Below are 17,630 nucleotides of genomic sequence, written 5' to 3' on the forward strand. Positions count from 1 at the left end.
TCGCGATCAAGTCACGACGCAGTCGCAAGAGGGCGGCAACGGCAACAGTGGCGTGGGTGAGGCAGGTCACGTCGACAGCCAGGTTGCTGCTGCTGGTGTGTGAATGGTCGGTTGGCAGGTTGTTTGGCGTACGGCTTGCGGTTGTTGGAGATGCCGATGTCTGTGGCGGTGCGGTGGCTAGTCTAGCAAATCAGGTCGAGCCTTTTGAGGAGCGAGAAGGGTATCAGGATCTAGGTAGGTAGGTGTGGATGGACGGGCGGGAGAGGGGAGAGCCCTGGTGTTCGTCGTCACGTGGAATCCTTTGCGTGGTCTGTCCGTCTGCAAAGGTCGGACCCGACTCGTGTGTCGTGAGAGTCGGTTGAGGAGAGAATAGGCGGGAGGGAGGAGGATGGGGGAGCGGTTCGTGATGAAGAGAAAAGAGAAGGGGACTGGCAGGCGAGCGATGAGGAAAGGGATGGACTGGACGGGAGAGGCCTGGCGTTGGGAAAATTGAGGCGCTGGGGCCTTCCTTCACTGCCAGCCAGCCAGCCAGGCCTGGGATAATTCAGAACGCTCGAAGCTTGAGCTGGGCTGGACTCTGGAGGGGAGCAGGAGAGGAGAGGGGCCCTGTGATTGGCTTCCAGGGTCCAGGAAGGAAAGGGGAGCAGCTCACACTGCACTAATTACGGTGGGGGCGCTTTCAGTTGGGCGCAGATTTCAGTGGCATCCGCCTGCCAATGACCCCGGCGGGGGTTCCGCCTACAGGGGAGACACGCACCGGGCGGGACTCTAGTTAGGTGCCAGTCAGGCCCTGATGCAAAATAAGGTGCCACCCAAGTACCCAAGTCCAGTCACGAATGGAATTAGGGGTTCAACTGAAAGTGCCTGGTCAAAGCGCCTTTCCACTGTCCCGTCGCCAGACGTCTGCACTGGTCCGCTGCAAACCGTCCAGCCGTCGGTTCAATCAGCTGACAATAAATGGTTGGACCTCATCAGACGCGCGCGGACCACGACCCTTATTACGAGCGCATGTTACTCACCTGTTGAGCTGTGCGGTAAAGTAAGGAGGTCTCGTCCGTGGATCTCAACTTATTGCTGATGAACGGGATGACGGAGGACAGTGTGCAAGTGCCCTTGGATGCACGGTCCATCAAACATGCGAAACCGCACATCATCCGGCGAGATCAAGCCTGCATATGCGGTTGCATGTCGACGCATCAGATCCCGGTTCGACTCACAAGTAGACTCATGCAGTATCTGCGCAATCGATCCCACTGAGCTTCTGAACTAGCTCTTGTCGTTGAAGGCTCGGGTCCAGGAGGCAGCTGCTCGCCAGGGGGAGACTGCACTCATCACGTTGAACTTTCGGTGCCGAGGGGCAGGAGAAGTGGGGATGCACCTGTCTGGTACAGTGCTCTGCACAGTGCCGAGGCCACCGCCGAGTACCCGGTGGAGACTCCATCTTCAGGGGCCTCTTCGTCACATTACGTAGCATATTACCTACGGCGGGCAAACATGGGTACCAATAATTATAATCACTCTGTGGCTTTCTATGAGCACGTCGTAAAGGGGTTTTTGGACATTACAAGTTTCACCGGTGATTGTACGGAGTACACTTATCGATGCCCTGTTCATGAATGTGGCGCACAAAGCAACCACCAGCAATGATATGGAATGTAGAATGGGAAAGTCTCGACTTCGCCAGCCGTGGCTCTATCTAACGTGCTTGAAATCTTGCCAAGGTTTGCTGCGCGTAATGTTTTGTAATAAAACTTTCTACACCCATCACTTCAGCACGGGCGTCTTGATGGCTTGTCGAGCTGAAACAATGAGAAGCTCTCGTGGTAACACTATGTTTATGCGTTTCACGATACCTGGCGTGCTACGGAAAGAGACTCAACATCACAGGGTTCTACAGTACACGAGCCATAATTGTGTATGCACTGCCCAAAATATAAAATGGGTTTGTCACTCTCGCAGTCACGTCCTTCTTCCTGGCAAGCAAACATGTGTGGCGAAATAGTGCCTGACTTGCTCCAGCTCAGTGCAGCAGACTGGATCGTGCGCGCCACATTATGTAAGGGTGGGCAACGTAGCAGTCAATCGTTTCAAAAGCGGCCATCACTGGCAAGATCTAACAATGATTTCTGATAGATAGTGCTCCTGACCACGATGTCTTGGGTATCACCATCTCAATGTTTGCTGCGGCGGTTTCTCCCGCTAGTCAATTGGTGTCCCCAATCGTCCCAACGCCAGACGCGGCCGGCGACGGCCCGGCCGCGGAGGGGTTAGTCTGCTGTAATCAGCTAGCACCACGGTAGTCGCAAACCATGAGATCGTCGCCGGGGCAATGCGTCATGGCAAACCCCCTGATCGACCGTTGTTCGTGCGCACCGACGATTGTCTGCCCGCGATGCCGACTGGATTGGCCACCAGACCACTTGTTTTAAAAAGGATCAACTTGAATTAGTCTCAGCTGGACATGGAACTTAGTCCAGTCATCAGACTAAAGCCACTCGCACCACGTGGCGCATGTCTCGGGGTGTCGAATGTCACGGTAGCCGTGCAGGGATGGGAATTTCGCTGTCTGGCGGTCACAGACTCACAAGTCGAAAAACCAAGACTGGCATTCAAACACTCGCCTCTGAGAGCCTTAGCCTACACGAAGACGGGAATTTTTAGTCATGCTAATTTGATTTAACCGAAATGTGGTTTTGAGCTGTTGCTAACGTCAAGAGCACAGTACCAGGTAGTTCTATGCCATCTCATGCTTTGCAGATCTAGTTACTGCCTACCCTGGACTCATCTCCAGCAAGGTTGATCAGTCTCGTCTCATGGTTCTGGTGTGCTCGATCGGCTCAGTAGCTTTGAGAAGCAATTAAATTATAGTACCTTCAAAAAGCATCGGCAAGTCCCGAGTCGATGCTTGAAAGCGGTCAAAGTCAGAAGAAGCAAGCTGCATATTCCAATCTGCGGTCAGGGGCCCAACGTACTTTCTTGTAATGATGTCTGAGCCACCTGCTGCCCACACGTAATCCAAGACCGTCAAAGACTTCTATCCAAGGCCCGCGTGAGACAATGACGTAGGGCGCACGGAGCGTCCTCTTGCGCTACGAAGCTTTCATGTCCTCCACAGTGTTTGCAAAACATTGGCCTTTCGATCACCTGCAGTCGCACTTTACAGGTGCGATGCCTTATCATTTCGAAATAATGTAGCGCCAGATCGAAGAGCTAGAAAAAAAATTCGAGACAATACGCCTATCTGCGTATGCCGTGCCTATATACCAGGCGATTAATATGTCAGACGCGGCGCATTCGCAGTCTTGGCGCAGATCACAGCAGCTGTGTGGACTGGGCATCATTAACTCAGCTCAGAGCTAGCAAAGCAAGGCGCGGAGATCGCTGCCAAGACAGGCCCAGCTTCAACCGTAAATGCCGCCGAATCTGAATCTAATCCAGAGCTGATGACGGCACTAGGGGATGTCTGTTGGGATATGGAATGCAGACCCGTTGAGGGGCTCAGACGGACCTGACGCTATATAAAAACGCCGTGGGAGACGCATTTTCGAAAGTTAGAACGATGTGTAAATATCTGGCATCGCTTTTGACGACATACTCAAGTACAATGACTGTTCTCGTGACTGGGGTTAGTACCACCACCAGACACGAACCATCCGCCAGAGTTGACAAAAGTGTGCACATAGGGGGCAGGATTTCTCGGACACCACCTCGTCAAGCTGCTGCTGGAAGAGGGCAAGGAAGTCGTCGTATTCGATAACCTGTGGACGGGTTCGGCGAAAAATGTCCGTCACTTCGAGCAGCATCTGGGCTTCACATTCGTGCAGTAAGTCGCTTGATGCCAACGATGCCCATGAATAGAACGAGTTCCAGGACTAACACTGGAAAAGTTGCGACATCAGAGAACGACTGCCAGACGTCGGGCACGTCGAGCAGATCTACCATCTAGCCTGCCCAGCAAGCCCGGATCGTTTCGAAGAGAGTCCTGTGGAGATATTGGAGACCTGCTTTCAAGGCACCAAGAACATCTTCGACCTAGGTGTCAAGTGTGGCGCTCGCGTGCTCATCGCAAGCACATCAGGTAGGCACCAAGAAGTAAAGACGTCGCGACAAGGTCATCCTACTAAGTCATGTGTAGAAACATACGGAGATCCGTTGACAAGCCCTCAGTCTGAGCAGTATCGAGGCAACGTGAACTGCTTCGGGCCAAGATCATGCTACGACGAAGGGAAACGCATCGCGGAGTCCCTAGCTTACGCTTACCATCACAAGCACGGACTCCAAGTTCGTGTTGCGCGGATATTCAACGCCTATGGGCCGCATATGCAGCTCCATGACGGGAGGGCCGTGCCCAACTTCATTTCTTCTGCTATGGAGGGCCATTCGATCGTTGTGTATGGTGACGGGAATTCCACGAGGTGTTTTCAGTATGCCTTGGATTGTGTCGAGGGCTTGCATCGACTTATGAATAGCGACCACGACTTACCGGTCAACATTGGGAGCGACGTCGAGATGCCGATCGGCCTGATTGCGGACATGGTCGCCCGAGTGGTCGCGGAAAAGATGGGACACGCAGACTGCGTCGACGTGACGTTTCTGCCGCAGCGAGAAGATGACCCGACGCAGCGACAACCTGATATTGGATTAGCGAAGAGAGTGCTGGGCTGGGCCCCGAAAATTGAGCTCGAGGAAGGCCTTGATAGGACGGTCAACTGGTTTCTTGCAGAGAAAGTGGTGGCCAGTGGCTCGAGGAGAGCAGTGGGCGGTGCTATCACACCTGGTCGGCTGTGATGGGACATGATATGGTCGGCAAAGCGAAGAGGGCGTGGAATTCCACCCAACAAGGGCGATACAGCACTTTTGTGAAAACAGGCCAAGGAATGAAACGGAGAATTATTATGAGATCTGTAACGTAGATTAATACAACGTAGTACGATGACGAAACACATTGCCCATCCTTGGTCGCAACTTTCTCACCTTGGTGGTGTCTCACCGATGCCAGTTGGCCCAAGGCACCACGAACCTACCTCTGCTCAACCGCCCAAGACTTCTTGAGCATTTACTCGTTGAACTATGGCCAACGACACTCAGGCCTTGACAGGTGCTCGGCGAAGCCGTTTGGCTGGCCGGTGTTCACTTGAACTACCAACTCCACCGGTATCACCGCTGTCACGCGTGCGCTTGCACGTTCTCGCGGGAGGGAATCTATTCCCTTGTCCCGAATGGACTTGAGCGTCTACAGGGGAAGGGTTGTCGTGTGCCACCTGGGCTACCCAGTTGGAGAATGCCGCGGTCAAAGCGGGCGTCGAGATTTGCGAACTCTCTCCGTCGACTTCGACGTCAAGTATATGTCGAATCTCTAGGGCTCCTTGTTCGTTCACGCCGCACACGGTGTACGCCGTGGCTGTACCTGCGTCCAGCGGGAAGGCATTGCTCCTGTTGCATGTTTCCCAATATTTGGCGTTGGCCGTGGCGAGCGCAACGGCAGTCTTAGGATGACCAAAGGTTTTACCACCGAAGCCGGTCATCAACTCGCTCAGCTTTGCACGGAGCTTGTATCTCTTATGACCAGGCTTGGGCATTGCCGGAACGAGAGAGTCGGATCGTTCGAAGGGATTGGCAGGAACACTTCGCTGGGCTGGGCCAAAAGTAGCATGCGGCTCCAATAAGCTCCTGGCCTCCCGAATACCGAGCTCATTTGCACAGACAATCTTGTAATAAAGACAAATCCACTCCACTGACTTGGCAAGAGACAATCCCGTGCCAAATGGCAGGGCGTCGAACACAGCCACACTGTTAGGGACCCAGTCATGGACCGGGATAGAGGCCGTCTCCAGGGGATAATTGGCATGGTCGTGGTCACGAAGATTAAAGTCCTTGACGACGATATTGTCATCGTCAGCGCGGTACTCCGTTCCACCTACGCGGTGCCGCAAGGTGTTGGTTACCCAATGAATGCCAATCAAACCGCACTCCCAGGAGCCAGCCTGAAGGCTGACGGCGGGCGCAAAGTACTGAAAGTGGTAGGGAAACCCCAGACGATCCCAGAACTGAGCCCATCTATGCACAGCAGCCTCGACACGAGTCTCTCGATCTGCCTCGACAGCATCAAAGATGTACAAGTGTCCAGCCTCGCGGTCGAAGATGGTCATCATCCAGTGCATCTCAAACTGACAGATGGGAACCACAATGTAGCGGTTTCCGTGGATGCGGGTACGCATCTGATGCTCCCAGCCAGGTTCCGTGGAGCCGAAGCAGAACGCGCCCTCGAACATCTCCATGCCGAACGCGGGCACCCATTGCTTTGCGAAATGATGGCTGGCCCGGGAATCATGCTTGATCATGCGGGAGGAAGGAGGACCACAGATTGACCAGGCCTCAAGCCAAGCCATGCTCTGATGCATGCCGTAGGAAATGGTGGTGAGGAGCTGATGAATCTCCGAGCTGTCCAGGTAATAAGGACGCCGTCGATCGCCAATAGTGTACATGAGGATGCCATGCAGAATGGCGGCGTGATCTAACCACACGGAATCCTCATATTTGTGCAAGTTGTCGTTTCGAGGATCTGTGGGGTCTCGGGTCCTCTCATTTTGAAAGGGAGGCATGGGCTCTAGTTGGGGATACGCGCGTCGCACCTTGTCACGAATGGCGGCTCCTTCATCGTTAATCGGGTGATTAGCACGGGGCCACCAATGGACTCGACGCTTGTGGAAGCGTTTCTCATGACGATGCTCGCCTCCGGCGTCGTGATCTTGGGGCCATTTAGTGCGAGGAAGGAACTGTGGCAGCTGCGCAGGACCATCTGCAAGATTCTCCTGAAGATTATGAAAATGGCCAAGTCCATTCCCATACACGCGTCCACGGAGAGCTGATGTTTGTCGCCGAGTGGCTGTGTTTGTGGTTGCCATCTTAAATGCAATGTATAGTGAGAGATCACGGAATGATACAGTCGGTCCAGTTGAAGTAGACACGGGTAATGCGAGGACAGTATTGAAATCCAAGAGCGCGCAATGGGGCCAGCAGCCGCGTGATCTATAGAACATGGACGGCAGACGTCCATCTCTCTGGGACAACCATCTCAACAAAGACCAACACTGCGGACAAGGGCGGACTTGCTCGCCGGGTCTAAGCTGAAGCGACCAGGTTTTTGTTGCTCAAAATAGCGAGCTCGGACAAGGAATCTTGCGCAAAGGGAAACGGGCTATACGTGTAGATCATGAAGTTGTGATGGCCTCCCATTGTTTCGTCGACGACATTGTGCGGATCTTGTCGCCGACTGCTCGAGGAGCGAACGCGCTGTTCTAGCCAACCATTGCGGAAGTGGGCTCACAATGAGCGAACGTGCGTGAGTGACAACAAAGGAAGCGGAAGAGGAAGAGTAAAGAGCCGTGATGCAGGATGCGACAATGTATTCGCGTGATTAGCGAAGCCATCTTGTCTGTCCTTCACAGGAGCTGTTGTTGAAGGTGGCCGGGCACGGCATGCATAACCAACGCTCGAATTGATGATGTCTGCATCTGTGGCTTGACAATGGGCAGTGAGTGGCTGAGGCGCACGTGACGTGAAGGTAAATTGCGTTGCAGAGAGACCTCAAACTCAGACGAACACGATGATATGGTCGCAGCAAGCCAACCATGCCACAGTCTGAATGAAGTTCTCAAGACATGGCATTGCAGCAGAGGCATGCTACCAAACATGGCTCATTACCTTTCTCTCTCAAGTTTGTTGCACAGCATCCCTTGGACAGGCTGGTGCGTCCGCCCGGTTGAGGTGGCAATAGTCAGGTCAGTATGGTCCAGGCGCAAGAAGTCTTGAGCTTGGTAGATTGCATTCACTGATTGAGTCTATCTCAGTACAGTCCATCAGAATCTTTCAGAAACCTGAGAGAGATGGACTGGTGCACTGCCATGTTGCCCTTCGTCACTCTGGACCTTCTGATACCTGCCTTCGTCACACAACGAGGGGACTGGAGCTTACCTAACCACGTCTAGCGCGCAGCTTCAACGACAGAATACGCTAAAACGAATGCGGAACTAGCGCGATCCTAGCAAACAACAACAAATCAGGCGACCGTTCCGGGTTGCTGCAACTGCCTGAGGGCCCTGCTGCGGGAGGTGCAGCACGCCCAGCCTGCCCAGCGCAACTTTGGAAGGCTTTTCTCCCATTCCACTGCATCGCAAACAAAACAGCCAACCCGCCACCAACATCACCACATAGTATCTGCACGAGGCGAACTCGAAAACAACCGACTCCTCGCGCTCCAACAGATTTATCGCGTTTATCATCTGCGTCGCGCCGTAGATCACGTCACGAGTCGATCAACCCGAATTTTTCCCCACCCGATCCTCGACGAATTCATCAACATGCCTGGCGGTAAGGGCAAGTCCTCGGGCGGCAAGAGCTCTGGTGGCAAGACCGGTGCCGAGGGTTCCAAGAAGCAGATGAGCCATTCCCAGCGCGCTGGTTTGCAGGTGAGTCAGATCGACCTATTTGCTGCCTGGACCACGTCTCCGACCATAGGCCTTGCGTCCCGCCCGCTTCGACAATGTCGACGTGGAGGATAGCGACAAGAAAGGTGCGAGTCTTACGTCCTCGCTCTCCTCGCTCTGAGTCACCCAACGCAGGCCTCGGCGGCGACGGTTGTCCTTTGGCGTGCGCGGGGTGGGGTCCATCAAGTGGACAGCGCGGCGTTCACACTCTGGCACACGATGCTCAATGACGCGCCAACTCGCTTCCCATCCCACCCCAAGTGTCGGGGCGAAGGCGACCATCTCTGGCCGTATCTCACGCGTCAGACTGTACCAGTCCCGCTAATATGGATGTCTAGTTCCCCTGTGGTCGTGTCAAGCGTTTCCTCAAGCAGAACACCCAGAGCAAAATGCGCGTTGGCGCCAAGGCTGCTGTCTACGTTACCGCCGTTCTGGAGTACTTGACAGCTGAGGTGCTCGAGTTGGCCGGCGTAAGTCATTCCGGAGGGCGCACACGGCCCACCTCTCTTTCCTCCAAGCGCTAACACGTGTGCTCCTAGAATGCCGCCAAGGATCTCAAGGTCAAGCGTATCACGCCTCGCCACCTCCAGCTCGCTATCCGCGGCGATGAAGAACTCGATACCCTCATTCGCGCCACCATCGCCCACGGTGGTGTCCTGCCGCACATCAACCGTGCGCTACTACTCAAGGTCGAGCAGAAGAAGAAGGCGAAGCTCACCGAGGAATAATCGAGGCACTTTTGCTTTTCTCGATTTGCTTTGATTATTGTAAGGGTTGAAAGGGGCGCGCATTTTGGTTCTGTTACTTGTGTGGGACAGCTGTGAAGACGAGGTAATCTCTTCCCAGATGGGAGTTGCGAGCAACGAGTGACTGCAGGGAGGCTTGCGCGGGCGTCATCCACCGCGGGGACACCTGGATTCGTGTCGACCGACACTCGGGTCCGGTCACGTGGTAATCCATATTCAAGTTCAAGTATGATGCAAAGTATAGTAATGAGAATGGTTGTGGCTTGCGTTCTGTTCTGTACGTTATGTTTTGTCTAACGAGCAAGACAGTTGAAGGGAGACGCATTTTCGTGATCCGGCATCCTCTCGACTAGTTGCTGCTGCCACAAGTTGGATGTGTGGCGCCAGTCGTGCCGCGCACGCGTTTTCCTGCTTCCTGAGCGTGTTCCGCAGCTAGCACAGTACATTGACTGGGGTAATCGCAGTCCTTCTCACAGTGATGCGAGCCTCTAGCAAGATTGTGCAGTCGAGCCCGCTCATGAGCCTCCGCGACGCGTCGTAGGGGCGGAGGACTCGATGTCCTGCCACCGATGCGGGCGCTGATGCTGTAGATCTCCATCTCCGGATGTACCACGCCTGGTTCCATGGCTTGAATAGCTTGGAGCCGTCGCCACTTGTTGCGCCTTGCCCATGCGGCATAGTCAAACTGCGTTGCGGAAGCTCGTATCTTCCTGGTAGGCCGCCCGCGGTAGGGTCTCCCGCACTGCAGGCAGTAGAGGGTGACGCCAAAGCCGTAGCTGATGCCGCATTTACATTGCCAGCGCCAGCTTCTGGATGCAACGGACGGCGGCTCGGAGAGGTATTATGGCTCCTCTGACGTTGATCGTTTGTACATGGTAATAAGCCGGTCTACAGTGGAATGGCTTGGCGATGTCAATAGCTCCGTGTGAGATTATTACCTTCGCAATGTAGTAGTTTAAATCGAGAACGATTCATGGTCAAGAGATTAGCCCATGGATCTGTCATTCTCTGTCAATCGTTGTTCGTGAACTGGTGGCCTTCAGAGTTCTGAGCCATCCTTTGGCTTTGAGGCGCGGCTCTTAGACCTTTTGTTGCTACGATCTGCTATGATGAAAACAACGTGACAAAGAACATGACAAAGTCCAAGTGCATTATTCAGAACTAGGAATCAATTGTCTGAACCAATAAGCCAATTGTATGGCAAAGTTCAGCATCACTGTCCTGCCGTCAAACCTCGCAAAACGGCATGAATCTGTGACAAATCCCAGCAAAGACGACTGACAATGATTACAGACCATGCCCGTCTATCTCCTTGTCCGTCCAGTCCCAGAGCTTGGCAGCGAGCTCATTGTCAGCCGCCGCCTTCTCCAGGAGTCCCTTTACGCCAATAGGTTCGTAGTAAGCCCCATTGTCAAGCTTCTCGTCCACCACAGTCATGGCCCACAGCTCGTGCTTGACTCCCTCACTCAGTGGCACCACGTGCTTCGGCGCAACTTCTTTCTGCAGGTACACAACAAAGTCGTCGCCAGGCTCACGCGAGTACAGTTCGGTGTCCGCCTCTCCAGGATGCAAGGACACAATCTTGAGGGTGGGATGGCGCTTGGCAAATTCGCGGGCGTATAGAACGTTGGCCAGCTTGCTCTGCATATAGCGCTGCATACTCGCGAGGCCGGCGTCGGGAGTATGGAGTGCGTCGAAATTGATGACCGGCTGCTCGAGGTATTTCCATCCTACGGAGCTGATGCTCAGGACTCGGGAGGGGGTCCCGGTGGACGTGCTGGTCGCTTCAAGCAAGGGTGTAAGAAGCTTGAGAAGAAGGGCGTGGCCGACGTGATTCACGCCCATGGTAATTTCATAGCCTTCTTCAGTTAGGCCGGCAGGCGCTCCCAGAATGCCGGCATTCAAGTTCAGAACATCCAGCCTGTCTGTCTGCGACATGACAGTTTGGGCGGCTTGCTTGATGGATGCAAAGCTTGCCAGATTGAGGTGCACCAAGGCTACTCTCGTACCCTTTGTGGCTGTAGCTTTCACTTGCTCCAGAGCAGCCTGGCCGCGGGACTCGTCGCGCGATGTCATGAGGATGAGAGCTGGGCTGTGCTTCGTTAGGTCTATTGCAGCCTGCTTGCCGAGGCCGGCGTTGGCGCCTGTGATTAGGATGACCTTGCCATTGAGGGCGGGAATGTCGACGGAAGGGTCGAATGCAGTAGACATGATGAAATTGCAAGTGAGTGGTCTCGTGTGATAAAGCTGGACGCTTGTGTGTCCAGAGCTGAACCTCTACTTATAGGCCCTTGGGAGAGGCGGCGGCATCATCTGAGAGCCCGTTGTTGTCCGGGATATCGCTGCCTAGTATGTCACTGTCCCTATATGGAGATGTGCTTCGCAAAACTGAAGCTCCCATTTGCCTAACGAGTGGACATCTCAAATTCCAGAGCGTCTTACACCTCGTAGCTTGCAGTATGCCCTGGACCCTCGGGCCGGACCGAACCAATAGAGTGCCAGCAAATGCGACGCCAGCTACCCGATGGGGACATTGGCAGACCCCGGAACATCTTGCCATGCTTTCTGAATAGGATTGTATTCTCGCAAGATAGCGTCGTTTGCCGTATAGCGCGTTCCTGGGATGCATCTGATGAAGGTCTTGTCGTGGCGACCGTTGGGCAGCGTGACCTGCACATGCCTCAACCTCGACTCGCACGGGGCAAAGCAACTTCTGGCTTCATCAGCAGAGGGCGCCGAATGAGGCGCAAAGTTGTCCTTGTTCTTCAATGTTGGATCCAAGACCTGTTCTTCAAGGCGCATAACCTCAGCCCCTATCGTGGCCGCCAATTGGGCATCCCAAATCCCCTCTTTGCTCGGTATAGTGCTGAGCAAGCGAACAGCATGCAGCCTGATCCGGTGAGCGCGACACTTGATTGCTGTAAAGTACAACGGCGGTATCCAGCCCTTGTCCGAGGTGAAAGGCGCTACATCTGGTCTATGCGCAAAGGGGGAGTCGCCTAGACAGTCTGACGCGATGCACTGATGCAACGCAATTGCTTGGTCGACAATCTCCAGAAAATCGTTTGTGTGCTGATCGAAAACATTCTCAGTGTCAGCCAGACATGTGCTAGCCATGATGAATGCCATGTGATAGTACAGCTGCAGGATAGTGTACATGATGCGGCCGATTGGTCCCATGGAGGCCAGCAACGACGACCTGGACACATCGCAGACGTGTTTCCAAGCTATAAGCTGGGTCAGAAGAAGCTGCTGTCTACATGCCATGACTTGAAGAGGCTGGGGACTGGCCTCTGAGCAATGTTCCCGCTCGCCAGCCAATTGTCCAATCTCATGTTGCAGCCAATCCAGACGCTTCCTTGCATCCCCCATGGTCTTGAACAACACGGGTAGAGGATACATATCGAGACCTTGCTGGACTTGATGGAGAAAACGGGTGCCCTGGCCCAGCAGATTAGACTGCAGGTTGAGTTTCGCAAACGTCTCCAGCAGCCATGTGTCGGCCGGGTCGCGAGGTGCCTTCAGGTCAATGGCGACACTTTGCCCTGCGAGCTGCCCCAGAAGTTTCATACCATTCTTCAAATGCTCGTTGCCCGTACGATACCTGCCACGGATGAATTCCAGACAGACAAAGACCATGCATGCGATGAGCGCCACGCGAATGGACGATCTGCTCTGATTGACAAAGTGCGGTGCAAGCTGACGGATTGACTCGCTATAGTGTCGCAAGATGAATTGTTCTTCCTCGTCGGGGGAGTCCGTTGCGACATCCTGAGAGTCCCCTTCGAGGCTTTCCTTCTTGTGGGCCAAACCAAGAGCCAGGACCGCGTGAAGCACGGCAGGTTCCTCAAAGCTGGCGCCCAGAACAACAGTCTCCCAGAAGACGGGTTCAAAGGGCCCCGGGATTTTCTTGGCGGTGCGCGAGCGGAACCACTCGAAGCAGCAGTGCTCATCCTCGCCGGGGGCGTCGACGAAGAGGGGGAACGGGTTTCGCTTCAGGGCCAATCGACCATCCGTGAGGTGGGTGGGTGTGTTGCTCCCACCGCCCCAGATCCCGTAGCCATCGCACTTTCTGCCCGTTGAGACGCACTTGTGGCACGCAGGGCGGCCTTCGTCGCATTTCACCCGGCGGATCCTGTCGTACTGGTCAGTGGACGCGGTTTGTGGTCCTTTGCGTTGGCGCGGACTGACTTGCACGTGCGACATCCAGACTTGACTTTTGGACCAGAGCGTCCGACTCCAGCCTTAATTGCCGATGGACCAGTTGCTTCTGCCATGTTCATGTTCACTTGGACAGCTGGAGCCTGAGATGCTGGTGATTGAAAGCGGTTCAGACACAAGTTGCAAGGTACATGTGCTGAGAGTAACAATGTCCCCGAGCCATCCTGGTGAGTGGGGTGAGAACTCGGGTGTCGAGAAGGACCTGGGGGGCATCATGCACAAGGCGTTGAACTGGAGCTGAAGGTGCTGACGAGAGCACAAACGAGGGTTCAGCATCCTTCCTGTTGGGTTGCCGTCATTCGCAGGGTCGGGTTTTTGGTTCTCTGATTGGTTGACGCGCTTGGAAGGCGGACCTCGTCCACTGTGGACTACCCGAGTCCAGGGTCCTGGTATCGTTAAAGTATCAAGGGGAAGCGAATGGATAATCCCTTCGGGTTTGTCATAGTGCTTGGTTGGCAACAAGTCAAAGCACCTAAGGTGGTTTGTTTTTCCCGGCCCATGTCTCACTCGAATACTGTGCCGCTTATTGTTGTGTTACGCAACTACAGACCGAGTAGGTGTAAAAGAAGCAATGTGATGGACGCAAAACTTCCTGTCTCTTATGTAGATTGCTGAAGGCGTTGAGAAGCATGTGGTAGTTCTAAGTTTCGTCACCAAGCTCACAAGTGCAGCACTGAGCGCAATTGGCTCCCAAAGCTTTTTTATGTTTGTTTGATGGCTATCATTGACGTTGTTGCCATTGATTCCCAGTGATCAATGATCCAGGGGAAGCTTCAACAATACCGGAATTCGAGGAGTGAATCGAAGAATCCCACAGCGCTATCGATTGCCGTATCTTATCAGCCCCGCTAAAAAAATCCCAACCTCCACCACCTTGGTGCTTCCTTCCCACTGCGCTCCCCGCCATCAACATCCCCATTCACGGCTCTCCAGAAGTCGTACATTTTCAATCCAGCCCTTGCCCAGCATGCCGAAACGCAAGGTTGCGGCGCTCGAGAAGATCGATGCCGATTTGTGAGTCTCACGACGACGAACACTTCCAGAGTGAGCTCGCCACTGACACTTTTGCAGCCCGAGTCTGCAGAACAAGATCCGTCGCGATCCCAAGTCGTACGTGGACGACTTTCGAAGACAATGGGACCAGTACGAGTCACAGCGTGAGATTTTCCTCGTAGCGCCGACCACGGCGACGGCCGAAGCGACGGAGCATTTCGAGAACTTGGTCAACCTGATTGCGCACGTTGCCGACTGCTACCCCGAGGCGACGGCTACCTTTCCCGATGATCTGAAGACGATGCTATCGCTACACCACGCCGTCCTGGGCTCCGAGCTACGAGAGAAGCTGGTGGGGAGTTTGATCATTCTGCGACGCAAGGAGATCATTGACACGGCCAACGTCCTCACCTGCCTCTTCCCCATCCTCGTGTCCTCCCCGAGCAAGACCTTCCGCGCACAGCTCTTCTCCAAGATCCTCAACGACATGCGCAACTCCAACGCGCGCTCCATCAACCACCCCCTCAACCGCACGATCCAGACCGTCCTCTACAACCTCGTGACCGCCGACCGCGCGTCACCGCGCGCCATCTGGGCCATCAAGCTGACGCGTGAGCTATGGAAGCGCCAGATCTGGACAGACGCCAAGCCCGTCGACGTGATGAAGGAGGCGTGCTTGTCCGAGAACGAAAAGGTCGTCGTCGGCGGCGTGCGCTTCTTCCTCGGTGGCGACAAGGAGCGCGAAGAGCTCGAGGACGAGGAGAGCGACGACGACGTTGACCTATCCAAGATCAAGCATCAGATGACAATCAACAAGAAAAGCAGGAAGCAAAAGAAGCAGTATAGCAAGGCCGTGGACAAGCTCCACAAGCAGGAGCAGAAGAAGCACAAGCCGCATCCCCTCAACTTCTCCGCGCTCCATCTGCTGCACGACCCGCAGAGCTTTGCCGAGGAGCTCTTCTCGAGACATCTGCAGAGCACCAAGAACAAGCTCAGCCTGGACACCAAACTACTGGTCCTGCAGCTGGTGACCCGCCTGATCGGTCTGCACAAGCTCACTGTGGTGACGCTGTATTCGTGGTTCATCAAGTTCCTTACGCCGAGGCAGCAGTCCGTCACGTCGTTCCTGGCGTCGCTAGCGCAGGGCACGCACAACCTCGTGCCGCCCGACGCGCTCGAGCCACTGATACAGAAGATTGCCAACGAGTTCGTGTCAGAAGCGGCCGCGAACGAGGTGGCCGCGGCGGGTCTCAACTCGATCCGCGAGATCTGCGCGCGACAACCGCTGGCCATGACCGAGACACTTCTCCAGGATCTGATACAATACCGCAAGAGCAAGGACAAGGGCGTGATGATGGCGGCCAAGGGTCTGCTGTCGCTGTTCCGCGAGGTGGATCCGGAGTTGCTGAAGAAGAAGGACCGTGGCAAGGATGCCACCATTGCACTCAAGGACGGGTCACTGCTGATCCGGAAATTCGGTCATGAGGACACGGGCGAGATTGAAGGCCTTGACCTCTTGGAAAAATGGAAGGAGGAGGAGAAGAAGCGCAAACGTGTCGAGAAGGGCTTGCCCGAGGACGCGGACAGTGACGAGGAGGATGTGGCCAGCGAAGATGACGGGTGGGAGGTCGACTCGGACGATAGCAGCGACTCGGGTGGCTGGATCAACGTGAGCGATGACGAGGAGGAGGCGCCTGCGCCCAAGAAGCGCAAGGCTGGCGAGGAGGATGGCGTTGATCAAGAGAACGGCGGTCAGAAGGAAGAGGACAAGGCGGAGGAGCAGCGGCTGTCCAAGCTGGCCACGACGACGATCCTCACGCCCGCCGATCTCGCCAAGCTTCAGGAGCTCCGGGCGGCGGCTGCAGTCGACAGAGCCATGGGCCGCAACCGCAAGAAGGACGACGCGAACGCGAGCCGACACCAGGACGACGGCCTCACGGCGGAGCAGATCGAGGCGCCGGCCAAGCTGCGCAAGCTGACCAAGGAGGAGCGTGTGGCGCTGGCCAAGGAGGGCCGCCCAGACCGCAACGAGCACAAGTCGACACAGGCCATCAACAAGTCGAAGAAGGAGGCGGCGGGTAAGAGCACGAGCAACAAGGAGAAGGCGCGCAAGAAGAACTTCCTCATGACGCTGGGCAAGGCCAAGAGCAAGCAGAAGCGAAGTCTGGTGGAGACGCGCAAGGTGCTCAAGGCGCACGTGGAGAAGAGTACGAGGGGCGGGCGGCGGAGGAACGGTGCCTAGGGGCCGTGATGGGAGCGGAAAACGCTCAAGGGCGGCACCAGATGGGGGGAGACAACGATAATAGAAACCAGTTTACCGAGCGGGCATACCTTTTCACGTTGATTTGCTCGTCCATGAGCCAGGGCGATGTCGGCGCGTCCTTCAAGCCTCCACCGTCTGCTGGCCCGACCTGCATGCGGTAGCTACACAGACCCTACGTGGCACAGGTGATTGACTGGCACCGTCTGCCGCCCTTCTCCCAAGGAGGGGGGAGGGCGCCGTCACAACTCACCAGAGCCGTATAAAGAGCGGCGACGGGACGCGCCATGGCTCTCTGTCTCTCCTCCCATGCCACCAATCACCCATCAGATGTGGACGGCCATGATGATCTCGCGCAATCGGTCCCCGTCCAACCGGGACAAGGTGTCGTCGGACGTGTACAACATCATCCGCTCCTTCAGCTGGGAGCACCCGGACGACCCGATGACGCGCACCAACCTGCGCTGGCGCTTCACCGAGGCGCTGCAGCTGCTGCACCAGGAGCAGCGCATGAACCCCGTCAAGAGGGACTATGTCCTCGACCAGATCGACGGGCTGCTGCGGCCAAGGTTCCTCCACCGGCCTGGATGGCGTGTGATTGCCGTGTTTCGGGAGTGTGTGGAATCATGGTGCAATCGCCAGATGGCGCTGGCCCAACAGCAACGCGACTGTGCGGAGGAGGGACAGACGTCGGAGGGGAAAGAGGGACGACATGGCGAGGCACCGAAGGGCAGGGCCAACAAGGATGGCGCAGCATGCAGTCATGAGGCGGCGCTGCGAGACGAGGATTTGCGGAAGATGGACAAGGTGTTTGAGGATATTGAGGCGGAGGAAGCGTCGCGCAGGAAGATGAAGCTGACCAACTTGATAACGTGAGCAGCGGATGCAGATACGGGCAGCAGGTATAAAACGAAGTCGTGCAAT

The 17,630-nt window shown here is 55.4% G+C and overlaps 7 protein-coding genes across 7 annotated transcripts; 4 read left to right on the top strand and 3 right to left on the bottom strand.

The window, feature by feature from the left end:
* Positions 1-3,604: 3,604 nt before the first annotated feature.
* Positions 3,605-4,788, top strand: J7T54_005316 (uncharacterized protein; the record flags this gene model as incomplete). The annotated part of the gene is made up of 4 exons (XM_051506262.1): positions 3,605-3,625; positions 3,684-3,823; positions 3,888-4,078; positions 4,136-4,788. 4 exons carry the CDS (start codon positions 3,605-3,607, stop codon positions 4,786-4,788), a joined length of 1,005 nt encoding a protein of 334 aa, XP_051362461.1.
* Positions 4,789-5,084: 296 nt separating this feature from the next.
* On the bottom strand, positions 5,085-6,602 carry J7T54_005317 (uncharacterized protein; the record flags this gene model as incomplete). The annotated part of the gene is made up of 1 exon (XM_051506263.1): positions 5,085-6,602. One exon carries the CDS (start codon positions 6,600-6,602, stop codon positions 5,085-5,087), a length of 1,518 nt encoding a protein of 505 aa, XP_051362462.1.
* Positions 6,603-8,360: 1,758 nt separating this feature from the next.
* On the top strand, positions 8,361-9,214 carry J7T54_005318 (Histone H2A.Z; the record flags this gene model as incomplete). Its single annotated transcript, XM_051506264.1, has 3 exons — positions 8,361-8,468; positions 8,825-8,956; positions 9,026-9,214. 3 exons carry the CDS (start codon positions 8,361-8,363, stop codon positions 9,212-9,214), a joined length of 429 nt encoding a protein of 142 aa, XP_051362463.1.
* A 1,305-nt stretch (positions 9,215-10,519) lies between these two features.
* J7T54_005319 (uncharacterized protein) lies at positions 10,520-11,443 on the bottom strand (the record flags this gene model as incomplete). Its single annotated transcript, XM_051506266.1, has 1 exon — positions 10,520-11,443. The coding sequence occupies one exon, from the start codon at positions 11,441-11,443 to the stop codon at positions 10,520-10,522; it is 924 nt and encodes a 307-aa protein (XP_051362464.1).
* A 306-nt stretch (positions 11,444-11,749) lies between these two features.
* J7T54_005320 (uncharacterized protein) lies at positions 11,750-13,438 on the bottom strand (the record flags this gene model as incomplete). The annotated part of the gene is made up of 1 exon (XM_051506267.1): positions 11,750-13,438. The coding sequence occupies one exon, from the start codon at positions 13,436-13,438 to the stop codon at positions 11,750-11,752; it is 1,689 nt and encodes a 562-aa protein (XP_051362465.1).
* Positions 13,439-14,420: 982 nt separating this feature from the next.
* J7T54_005321 (Protein sda1) lies at positions 14,421-16,688 on the top strand (the record flags this gene model as incomplete). The annotated part of the gene is made up of 2 exons (XM_051506268.1): positions 14,421-14,467; positions 14,525-16,688. The coding sequence occupies 2 exons, from the start codon at positions 14,421-14,423 to the stop codon at positions 16,686-16,688; spliced, it is 2,211 nt and encodes a 736-aa protein (XP_051362466.1).
* A 348-nt stretch (positions 16,689-17,036) lies between these two features.
* Positions 17,037-17,582, top strand: J7T54_005322 (uncharacterized protein; the record flags this gene model as incomplete). The annotated part of the gene is made up of 1 exon (XM_051506269.1): positions 17,037-17,582. The coding sequence occupies one exon, from the start codon at positions 17,037-17,039 to the stop codon at positions 17,580-17,582; it is 546 nt and encodes a 181-aa protein (XP_051362467.1).
* Positions 17,583-17,630: the final 48 nt, after the last annotated feature.

The sequence above is a fragment of the Emericellopsis cladophorae genome, assembly GCF_022114955.1.
Source record: "Emericellopsis cladophorae strain MUM 19.33 chromosome Unknown NODE_20_length_315653_cov_120_781897, whole genome shotgun sequence".
Lineage (NCBI taxonomy): Eukaryota > Fungi > Ascomycota > Sordariomycetes > Hypocreales > Bionectriaceae > Emericellopsis > Emericellopsis cladophorae.